The 12,378-nt window shown below is 36.3% G+C and overlaps 1 protein-coding gene across 1 annotated transcript in view; it reads left to right on the plus strand.

Annotated features, from left to right (window-relative positions):
* The window catches only part of LAMA4 (laminin subunit alpha 4), a 43,606-nt gene that overhangs the window by 1,052 nt on the left and 30,176 nt on the right, over positions 1 to 12,378 (plus strand). Inside the window, exons 2-8 of the mRNA XM_031552230.1 lie at positions 369 to 584; positions 2,422 to 2,538; positions 4,584 to 4,732; positions 6,824 to 6,965; positions 8,015 to 8,111; positions 8,665 to 8,784; positions 9,770 to 9,955. Of these exons, the coding sequence (XP_031408090.1) occupies positions 369 to 584; positions 2,422 to 2,538; positions 4,584 to 4,732; positions 6,824 to 6,965; positions 8,015 to 8,111; positions 8,665 to 8,784; positions 9,770 to 9,955 (1,027 nt within the window). The remainder of the gene's footprint in view (positions 1 to 368; positions 585 to 2,421; positions 2,539 to 4,583; positions 4,733 to 6,823; positions 6,966 to 8,014; positions 8,112 to 8,664; positions 8,785 to 9,769; positions 9,956 to 12,378) is intronic.

Below are 12,378 nucleotides of genomic sequence, written 5' to 3' on the forward strand. Positions count from 1 at the left end.
AAAAAAAAAGACTGAAAGAAGCCATTATGTGCCAACATAAAAGCAATCTCAGCTTCAGACAGCCAGTCTCCGCACCCAAGCTAGTGAAACTCTGTTGACTTCAGGAGGTTGTCAAGCATTTAAATAAACATCAGGGCTACAGCTTTTTCTTTTCCTGCCTTTCCCCACCCCACTAAAGCTGTGGAAAAGATACCGGCAGCATCATGCCTCTGACAGGCATACACAGTGAGACTGTTACAGCAGCCTAAAGTGCCCCTGCTTTAAAGTGACTGCCCCAGGTCTCTGCTTGTTGCCCAGCTGTCAGGACAGGCATAAAAATACACGATAGTCTTTATGCATGTCAGCATGTGCCTGCTCTGGTTAATCAGTCATCTCTGATTTTTCTTTCAGTGTTACAGCGAGTTGAAGAGTTTCATGAGAGGTACAATGACACCAGATCTCTGGTTTCTGATGTGGTGGAGCAGCTCAGAGAACACAATATGAAGCTATCAGACCTGGAGGAGGCATTAGGCCAGGCACTTGACTATGTTACACAAACAGAGGCAATAAATAAGGAAAACACAGCCAATCTTCAAGAGAGTGAGGTATTATGCAGTCTATTTATTATCAGCATCTGTGAAATAGTTCATATTTACCAGTACTTAAAATAGCGGATTACCGTTTATATTTAGAAATCACCACCTCAAAAAAGGTCCTTTAATTCCTCAGCAGGATGAGTTTAACATTCCAGTTCTAAACAAGTTGAGAAGTGCAAAAATTATGACTTTTTTGTGAAATGACAATGCATGTTGCTTTTGGCATGGCATGTCCTAGCTGGCCAAGGAAAAGATGGTTACTGATGTCTAAACATAGGAAGATGTATTCCAAGTAGCACAGTTGCTATAAATACTGTGGTGGAATTGTTTCATCTACTATGCATTCATTTATAATGTGGAAGGACTTCATTCTCACAGATGTAGTTGTGTTCTTATGAACTATTCTGTTTATAGAGACTGTGCTGCATTTAGGTTCTGGACTGTGGTTGGGTTCACTTTCTTCCTGCTCCTCTTTTAAGCAAAATGCCTTCCCCCTTTTTTTCCCCTTTTTTTTGCTTTGGTTGTTCTTGTTGTTGTTTAGAAAGAGTAGATGATTGTCTTTGCGTCAGCAAGCATAAATCCATCCTCTCACCAGTCCACACCAGATAGGTTGAAAATGGGTTTCCTTCTTGCTGGGTGAACTGCCTTGCTATGAGGCTACAGTAATTTTTTCTTATGCACTGTTATATACTGAATAACTTCAGTATTTTGAACAAAGCAATCAGTCAGAGGAGAGCTCAGAGGAGACCTTCCCCTGTGGGACCCCCATAGAAGGGGGAAGTTCACATGAGAGGGGCAGAGTTAGGTTTAAATAGCATCTGGCTGATGAGAAAATTGAACTTTGAGGTCCTTCATCCTAGAAAGATACTTAATACATTGTTCATATTAAAAAAAAAGTTTTTTTTTCCCTTGCAGCAGTTTGATGAGACTTTTTTTTTTTTTAAGGGATGCAAAATTAGACTGTCTCACCTAAAATTCTTTTTCTGGTTTATTTTTTAATCAAGCAAAAAAAAAGAAAGACAGGACAATATGGGATCATTTGAACATGTTTTCGTTTTAATGACTGAAATTGTTTGGTGTCTGGAGGAGAGCAGCTTAGGGAGCAATCCTCTCGTCACAAGAATGATCTTATGAATTCAGACCAACCTCTGTTTCATAGCACTACAATGGCTCCATTTTGAGCTCTTTACTAGAAGTTCATGATGATGTGGAATGTCTAATAATTCAGAAGATAACTCAAAGCACACTATGCTTGTGAAGTCATCTACGAGAAGCTTGAGATCCTTTGTGTATAAAGTCTCTATTTTTCTGTTGTTTCATTGTTATAGTTGCAGGTTGCAGTTCATGTGACGTGTCTGAAACGAAGCCTTATGTGAGCTAGCTGCAGTCATAAGTGTGTTCTATTGGATTTTCCAGTTGGATTTTCATTATTCCTCACAATGAAATATTGTTCAAGTTAGCTTTATTATTGAGAGTGAAAAACATTCGCAATACCATAAATTTAAAATCCTACAGAAAGAAAAATTTCCAGGTCACTATAAAAAGTCCACACTTGATTTGTTTATGCTGACCATTCACTGACTAGTACTTAATCCCAATAACTGTTCCTGCTGTAATATATAAAGAAATCAATTCTTATAAATGATTTTTTTCCCATAAGGACTAAATATTAATGGAACAACACTATTTTATTAATAGGGATATCTATGAAAAACGTTGACTTTATAGTTATCTAAAATCTATTTAGTTTACCTCTTCGTCTTTTAAGTTAACATTAGTAACAAAACAAAAATTATAACACTATTCTATCAATTCACAGCAATTTTTTTGTTGATTTGTTCTGTAGAAACAGCATGAGAAATTAAAAGAGCAAGCAGATGAAGTGAACAGTATTGTGCTAAGTGCCACAGCTATTCTGGCAGAACCACAAAAGATCAGCTCAGAGTTAAGTGAGGTAATAAAGGTAGGTGCCTCATTGACTTGTCTAAATGGTATGTCCTGAATTTCTGAACTTTTAAAAAGTCATGTGCTTAGACCACTGAATGAAAAACACTCTTTTTTCCCTTTCCCTTTCCCTTTCCTTTTCCCTTTTTCTTTCCCTTTCCCTTTCCCTTTCTCTTTCTCTTTCTCCACTTTTTTTTTTTGACTGCTTCAATGAAATAGTGATGAAAAAATAAATTATAACAACTCCTCCTGGATGAAAAGTTCTGTAACATTTTACTGCCATGGAAAAACAACATATTAGAAATACACCTTATTGTAGGCACAACTAATTGAAGAATTTTGCTGCAGGGTTCTCAGTCTTTCAGTATGACTGGCTGCCAAAAGGTGCTTTGGTGGCAGACTGTACTTTTCTCATGCCTGCAAGTGAGCACAGAAGGCAATGTTTTAAAACCAATCATAGAATCAATGGTGGTCAAAATGTAAATTGTACATATAAGCGTATTACCTTATTGAAATTCTCTTTTGGAACTATAGATTAGGATCCAGTCCTCTGAATGAGACAAGATGTTGTGGGAAATTTTTAGACGATTAAACTTTCTCATGGTTTTTGAACTTTCTATGAAAAAAACAAAAACCCGAAGAAAATAAAAGTGGGATTTTTCCAACTAAAATCTTTGCCGTTTTACAAAAGCTGTTTGTTTTGGTTTTTTTTCATCTCTTATAATAAGAATTGTTGATAGTTCGAGACAAATGAAAATTCTCTATAAACATTTATTTTGGTCACAGTTGTTCAAAGCAACACAAAAACAAATATAAACATTTTTTCTTGGAAAATTAACTTTAGAAAACAACAAGAGGAAGCTTTCTTTAACTATAGCCATCCCAAGATAATCAGTCAGTCTGATATTTTTTTCTCGTGTTTTTTGTGTAAAATAAATTGCTGCAGTTTACCATTCAGGGTTCCCCAATCCTGTGGGTAAATCTGCACATAGGGGATGTATGCATAGCAGGGGAATAGTAACTTCCATCCTCACCAGCAGTGAGATTCTTCACGCTTCACTCATTCATCCTTTTTCTCTCCCTTGTTTCATCCTTTTTCCTATATTTTGTGACCATGGTTGTAATCATCAAACTTGCTGCCAAAGTTGTGTATTGGAGAGAAGGTGAACAGATGTCCACTTGGGTCTTCACACAGATAAGAAAAGTCTATGGCTAAAGCAAAGGGATAGTACTTCTCCTTTGCCCATACATACAGTGTTAGTTGTCTGATAGACTCCTGCAAACCAGACAAATACAAGATGTCTTCCTACTATAAGAGCTATTTCTGTGCAAGGAGACAGAATGGGTCCAGAACTATTCTCACAGCTGTGTGTGGCACAGCTTACATCTGCTAAACTCTGTCCCTTTCCAACAACATGCCTCCTCCACATTGCCCCTGGGGCACAGGCACAGAGGTAGGCTTGGAAGAGCAGCAGCTGGCCAGGGCCAAAACAGTGCCAGGGATCATGCACTAATGGGATGCTTTGTAAACCAGCCACTCCAGCATTGTTTAGTTTGCTTGTAGTTTAGAAGTCCCAAGAATTAATTTCTGGCCTGTAGGTTTAAAAAAAATAAAAATTAAAAAATAAAGCAAACACACCATGGTTTCCATTTCCTAATTTAGTATCACAATAAGGGGATTTTGCAAAGATCTGGTTTAATCATTCTACCTAGCCGCGCTTCACAACAAAAAAGCTTGCCATTGGCACTGTTCTAGAGTAAACACAAAGTAAACACAACAGATGGTAAGACATCTCTCAACTGTCTCTCTTTTGTATTTCTCACATCTCTCTATAATATCTTTTGAAAAGATTTCTTGAATTTGGGCTGATTTTTATCTTCCTGTGTTTGTCTTGCTTCACCAACATTCATAAGACACCCTTTACTCTCTTTTATCTGATAAAAATATAAAAGAAAACAAAAGCACTATAACATAAAAGGTAAAATAAAACATAATAATTTTTTAAAAAGACTTGTTTTTTTTTACCATTTTCATATTCTTTCCTTCCTTCCATATTTATACAGAATGTGTCAGGGTTCTACGCAGAAATAGATGGAGCTAAAAAGGAATTGCAAGAAAAAATAGCCAATCTGTCTCTGTTTGATGATAAGCTGGAAGAAAAGGCTATGCAGCATGCACATAACCTAAGAAGACTTGCTGATGAGTTGGACCGGTAAAATTTAACTTCAGCACACTCTGTTCATACAAGTGATAATTATGGAACAGCTGAATGAACTGAGACAAGCAGAAACACAGTGACATTAGATACACTGGCTGTAAATAGGCATTAAACAAATTGCTGGGAATTCATGTATGGAAAGAATTTTCATGGTCCAGAGGGAAAATCTGAATTTGAGCAAAACAGAATCTATTCATCTTCTCAAAGCATAAACAAACGTATCTTGTGTGATATTCTTCTCTTTCTAATTTGGCACGTTCTCCTATTACCATAGCATGAGAACAGAAAAGGCAAACTACTGAAAAGTAATACAATACAGGCAGATTAAATGGTGCTGGCAGATATTGCTTTTGTTAGTGAGTTATTTCACATTAAAAAATGTTTTTGTAGTATGGGTCATAAAATGGGATTTGTGATAATTTTTGTTTAAGAAGTGGTTTACAGACGAAATATTTCTTAAAGTGTAGATTGGGCTTCAAGCCCTCTGTAATACCAAAAATTTACTGCAAAGCCTCCTATTTTGCTGGCAAACAGACTTTCCTTCAATTTACTAAAAAGTCACTCTAAGGAAATTTGAAATATGACTTTATTTGCAATTGGTACTACACATGAAAAAATCACTGCTGCAAGTGATTTCTTAAAGAAAATGCTTTACCAAATTCTACCTTAAGTAATGTAATGAACATATGTTTTCAGAGGATAAAGTGTTATAACTACTCATCAAGCATATTATCTAAATACCAGTTGTTTCTTAATATTAGTACACACTGGATAGGAGATTTAAACAGTGAAAAAATAACAGATGGCTTTCCTTTATAGAACTGTACAAAGCTGATATCTGAAACTCTTGTTCTATAATGCTACACAAACTACAGACAGCCTAGAAAGCAAACAATATGTTCAGTCTGAGATCGCCTAGCTGGGGGTAATAGAATCACTTGAAAGAAACTACCCCATATGGCTAACCTTCATCCTTTCCTAAAATAATTTTAAAATGACTACCAACTCCAATATATCAGGAATTTAATATGAAATGAGCAGAAATAATTGCAAAATATCCAGATGGAAATGTGCTGACTCTTAATTTTTGAGAAGATTGTCCTGCAATGAAACTTTAATCCTTTAAAACGTTTAGCCTATCTTCAAACCATTATGTTGTTCTTCGGTTGATTGGTTGTTTTTTGTTGTTGCTGTTGTTTGTTCTTAAAGGATTTGCTTTATAAACTTGTTAGGCTTTTTTGTTGTTGCTGAAGTTTATTTGGGGGGAAATACAGCAGAAAATTCTTACAACAGTACTGGTAATTGGAAAATTGTTATGTCTTCTTTGAGTGTGCAAATACACTCAAGTGAATACACACAAGCAGATATAAATGTATATCTAATATTTATATAAATATATTCTCTGAATTCTGTTTATCACAGAAATATAGAAAATAATGCTTACTCAAAGTTATTAATTGTTGAAGGTTCAGTCCTAAGCCAACTGTTTTGAACTCCTCTGAAGACCATTTACCTCTTAATATGCACATCAAGCTCTACCATGCCAGCAAGGCAACATTATATTTCTGAAATCAAACTTCTTGCAAAATTTCATGACCAGTGGATAGTTCTTCACCTAATTCTCCCCCTTTTCCCATCTACATTTGGAACATATAAACAGTCTGTTGATACAGCTGTCCTGATCACTGGTGCACACAGTTCTTTCCATTCACAGCCAGGAGTTATCTCCATAGAAGGACAACCCATTGATCTGTTATTCTGTCCATTTATGAATGATCTATCCAGATTTTTTAAAAAGATAAAAGCTTAGAAGTTACCTGTTACTGCTCACATAGATGTGAAGGCCAAATTCCCAGAGCTTTAGCAAGTTGGAAACCCCTGGGATGTACCTGCTATCCACATCATTTTCTCCTGCTTTAGATTGGCATGGATGGCCACACCCAATAAAGAGAATACACATCAGGCCAAATATATTTATGTGCAAAATTATATAGTCAAGATTCATAGAATGTTAAGAAAGCTAATCAGTTTGAAAGTAATTTGATGCAGTTTGGTTTCTTCCTCTGTTTACTCTCTTTTTAACAGGAATTTACATGGTATTGATACAAATGGATTGGTACAAAGGGCAATAAATGCTTCAAATGTATATGAAAATATTGCTGGTTATATTGAAGAAGCTAATAAAGCTGCTTTGCTAGCACTGAACACAACAAACCGGGTCAATGATGTAAGTAGTTGTCATAACACCAGCATTTACTTTGCAATGCTACAGGGGCTTTGAACACCTAAGTATGAAGAAAAAACAAGATCTAGCTTCATTGTCCGCATCCAAGTTCTCACTACACATTTTGCTTCATATGTTATTTCCTGAATTAAATCCTAGGTGGTCAATCATTCTGTCTGCAGAATCAATTAATCTGCCTGTCTACATTCCCCTGTAATTTACAGAGAAGCAATAGGGCCTTCCTGTCAATGAGTACAGGGAAATGCTTCTTTGTCCTGTCACTCAACCTGAGACAGTCCTGTAAAAGTGCAGACAACTCCTTGGTTCTGTAGGAATGGGTGCTTGAGTCCTCCTGTTCCATACAGTACCAGGTGGAAGGAAAGGATCAGTGACAGGATCGTCGCTGTTTCTCATAGAAAGTTAAAATGAGGCAAATAGCCCACTTGTATGCTCACTGCTTTAACGAGGATGCTAGTTTTGTCTTGGGCCTTACTGTTCTAAAATATTTTATTTCCTTTTTTACGTTTCTAATTTTAAAAGACTTTAGTAGCAGTTTATTAGTGGGATAGAAAGAGGAACCGGTTGGATTCTAGGGACCAGATCCCTAGGGATTTTGAGTCCCGTCCTCTGCTTACAGTGTGCTAATGGGGAGTGGAAGCAGTTCCCCACACACAGCACACATTCATCATCCGATAGAGTTGACAGTGGAAACAAACATGATGCCTAACTAACATGCAGAATGAATACCAAGTTGGTATATTAGAGCTGATAAATTAAGAGGACTTCTCTGCTTTCTGCGTCTTAGTTACTCTTTATTGTTCTCTGAACAGTACATGTTTCTCTAAGCTTTTATTACAGCCTATAGGAAATTTTCCTGTCAATCTTCTTTTTGTATTCCAGTTGCCAGTCTTAAATGCTATCAAGAAAAATGAAACTGCTGTTGACTTTGAAGTTACATTTATATCAAGCAATACATTGTCTACAATTATATACATTAAAAGGAAACATTTGGTAAACATTATTTTACTTTCTTTTTTGAAATATACTTGCAGGCTGCAGTTGGAATTGATACTCAGATCATTTACCATAGAGGTAAAAGTGAAGAACTTCTCAGCCGAGCCATGGAGCTACAACAGACAGCAGCTTACAGTAAATATACAAAGTTTATTTCATTTACAAAAGAACCATTTGAAATATATCCACTGTTTCAATATCTGCACCCATAAATAGTTTTTCACATGTAAATGTACTCAGTTAAGTAGTTGACTGAAATCAATTCACAACAGTTTAAGTATTCAGGAATCTGGATTTCATCAGTGTTGGATAATAATAAATGTTAAAAGATTTTGACTTTTTTCACTGAAAATGAACGATAGTACTAAAATTACAGAAATGACCTCTTCAATTTTCCAGGACCTTTTGAGTTTCTTAGACTTTCTCCTGTGTAAGTTTGGAATTATTCTACACAATGAGATTTGGCACTGACTGAGTTAAGGCAAATATGGCTATGAGCATCAAGGTTGCTTATGACTTTAGATTATATAAAGTCAAGAGTGCTACTGTAGCCTATGCTAAAAAATGTCTTAGCATACTACCTATGGTATATTAAAGGCTTAATAATATACCTCAATAGGAGAAAATTTATCTTTTTATAATGCTACTTTGATATCATTCAATCATATCTCCTAATTTCTCCCCACAGGTAATGATTTAACCATTGCAGACACCAGCCGTCATGTCAATGGCACTGCGGCACGAATGCATGCTGTGCAAAGCAGACTGATGAGAGCCATCACAAAAATGCAATCAGCAGAACTAGGTTGTAAGAAATCTCATTTCATGATTCTTTGCCTTCAAATGCCTTACACCACATTTTATCTTTGCATATGGCCTATGAAGTTGATATTAAGATTTCAGTTCCAGGAAGGCTCAAACAAATTTGATGAAATGACAAGATGTATAATCAATACCAATCCATCACGTATTCATGATAAAATTATACATTTTTCCATCAGAAATTACTAACATTTGTTTTGATCCTCCTTCCTGTAATTGTCCTCTCCCATTTAACTCTTGATTTTTTCAGGGCGTGGAGAATTTACAAATCTGTGGATTTACTCTATTGATTGTCAAAATCTAATTCTCATATAATCACATACAGAGTATTTAGGAGATTAATTACTGGCAGTCTTGACTGACAAAATCTCACTATAGTTTCTCAGAAAACAGACATCATAGAGCATCCAGCCCATACCCAAAGATGTTCAAAGTTGACATATTCAAGAATTCTCCATTAATTCCTATTTTTGCTTTTTACTACTAAGATATCATATGCAAAATGCCATGATTTTGGAAATACAGTCCTTGGTAACTCAAAAAAAAAAAAAGATACTGGATATGGGATAACAAAAGCATTTTAGTGCCTTGGATTTCTCTCCATGGAAAATAACTTTCATGAAAAATATTCAGTCTTTACATATATTTTTTTAAAAAACACAAAGAAAATCAGAATATCCTTGGCTATGCAACAACCTTCAAAATCCCAGGATATTGAAAAACTTTATCAATCTAGAACTATGAGGAAATAAGGATTTGTTACATTTAAAGAATTAATATAACAGTAGACCACCCACTAGTACTTTTGAGTATTCCTTGTGGAAACAAAGAGAAGACCAAATAAGCAAGGTTGGATCTCCACTCTGCTGAAGATAAAATCCTTTTAATCTCATCAATTTTGAAGTACACGCAACAGCTCATTTGAAACTCTGTCGGTGTTCATTTCCTCTCATCCCCTATTTATTATGTAGTGGAGGCCAGACAGCGCTTGGAGCAAGCTAAACAGAAGACTGCAGAGGCTGTTAGCACTACAGTAACAATAACACAGGCTACAACTCCCATGGATGAGAATGTGAGGTTGTGGTCTCAGAACCTGCAAGACTTCCAGCACGACTCAGCTGCCTACGACAGCGCTGTGCACTCAGCTGGGGATGCAGGTACAGCAGCCTGAGTTTTGCTATTCTGTAGTATTAAAATGGAAGGGAATCACTGCAGCATCATGCTGTGCAAATTGTTGTTTCATTGCTTATAATCTTACAGAATTTTATCTAGGATTTGCCATGAGGCTTGACTCCTCTTTAAAACTTTGGGATACATAAGTCATTCTAAAAATGACTTAAACACTTAAGAGCTGAAGTCATATTGGCTTCTAAGTCAGTTTTATTAGGGTACCAAGGTCACACTGAAAGGTGGACAGATTATTTACATATTTGTTTTCATTATGATACATCGTTCAGCTTCTGTTTTTGTAACATTGGGAGGTACTTAACAACAGAGCTGTCCTGTCCTCAGTGGTACAAACATAGAGTTGAAAAGGTCCCTGATTTGATAAGCTTGTAGTCGAGGAATAAGGAGGAAATACAATATTTAAGCAGGATGATTGCTAGAAAAGCTTGTAAACATTACATCAATTTCACTTTTATTAGGAAGGGCAAAGAGGAAGAATAGAGAACAAATGTGAGGGTTTGTTAGGAAGAATGTAGAGTACCAACAACAAAGGAGACTGCACTGGAAGTGCTCCAGTTAGATGTGGCTGTGATTCACAGCCTGAGACGACAGATGTTGACTCGTCTGAGGGCAGCAGAGTGCTTTCAGATCAGCTGTGTGCATTGCCAGGAGTGGGTGACCTGGAAACAGGAATGTCCATAAAAGCCCATGAGGAAGTATTGAAATATGTTCAGCCAGGTGCCTGCACCATCATACCAATAATACTGCTACAGCAGAGAAAGCCTCTAAGCTGATTTGCCCAAACTGCCTTTGACCGAAGCTTGCATGGCATTTTTGGAAGGGCAAGAACATTTCATGGCTGTGGTGTTTGAGAAGACTTAACATGTTGCCGTTGTGCAGGGAATTGATGATTTTCAGCAAAGGATGAAGTGTAGTTTGGGAAAGAAAACACTAAAAGAGAAAGTATCTGGAAGGTTACAGTCAAGATGTTTCCTACTTCACAGTTTGCTTTCTGTTCTTTTTTTGTCTTGCGTGACTAGGAAATACTCATTTTTACTTTTATTCCAAAGACTAAAAAATCATCATTCTTCCTTGTTGAAGAATGCCATAAAAAGGATAAAAAGAAGAGGTTTATGGCAAGATTTTACTAGGAGTAACAGATGATAGTTAGGAGCTTTCATATCACAGCTGTGTTTCTATCTTCGGATCTCAAATTTCAAACAGACAGAAAGCCAGTTTTTCAAGATATCTGATCAAATACAGTTACAGTTCAGTTGGTGGTTTAAAACAAAACAAGCAACAATAAAAAAATGGATGCTTGAAATTTGCTGTATCACTTTCTGAGCTTGGATTTTTTTATTTTAACAGTAAAGAGGATTTTTTTTCTAAGTGATTATTGTGATACGCTTCATTTCAAAAGGCAGAGCAAACTTTCTGCAAGAGAATTAGTATACTATACTGTTGTGTTGTTTTGTTGTTTTTTTAAATAGAATGCTTAATGCAGTCTGGAAATAATGTGTTACGTTAATTCAGTGTGCTTCATTGAGGACTTGTTGAAAAAATGGCACTTTTTATATACAGTAAGGCTTACATGCAATATATGATTCTATATAGGATATAAGGTCTTTCAGGACTTAAGGAAAATAACAGGAGAAACTAAATTTCCTCACAGCTGCTCCTACACTGAACTTGGAGAGAAAAACACAAGTGAAAAGAGCCAAGCAGAGGGAGAGCAAGGTTGTGGCAAATACAGCTTTCTACTCTGCCCAAAGGGAAGCAGGCTGTATAGGACTCCATGGGATCTTCTAATACTCTGTGCTACTCTGAGTGAAGCTGAGAGCTGCTTCAATCTGTAGTCAGCATGGAACGGAGAGCACAGAATAGAATTTTTTTCCCTTCTTTATAATGCCAGTACAGCTGAAGTTCTCTACCTGTCTCCCTATCTTTTCAGACAAGAGTAAAAATACAAGGAGAGGAACACAAGAACAAGTGGATGCAAGTTGATAACCCTTAAAACATAACTAAAAACCTGACAAATCAGATCTTAACCTTTGCAGTGAATCCATGTCATTAAAAATTAACTGAATACTGGATCTTTCTTGTATGCATGAAGCTTGTGGCTAAAATCACATTTAATTATACTCAGCTACTTATACCTATACTTAATTAGAGATGAAAAATGATGTGATGTGTAAATATCCTTCAAAGGGCAGCATGTCAGTGGAATCTGATGTGACAAAACTGGATTATCATTAGGAGTAGTTCTTTTCCTTTCTCTTTAATTTCTGCTTATCTTTCTGCCTTTGAACACGTTAAAGCAGACACATTTCCCTTTGACCACCATCCTTCTCCCACACATACCAAGAGACATTGCAGCAAAAGACTGGAAGCACTGGACTGTGATTCATGACCT

This window comes from Meleagris gallopavo, chromosome 2, assembly GCF_000146605.3.
Source record: "Meleagris gallopavo isolate NT-WF06-2002-E0010 breed Aviagen turkey brand Nicholas breeding stock chromosome 2, Turkey_5.1, whole genome shotgun sequence".
Taxonomy (NCBI): Eukaryota; Metazoa; Chordata; class Aves; order Galliformes; family Phasianidae; genus Meleagris; species Meleagris gallopavo.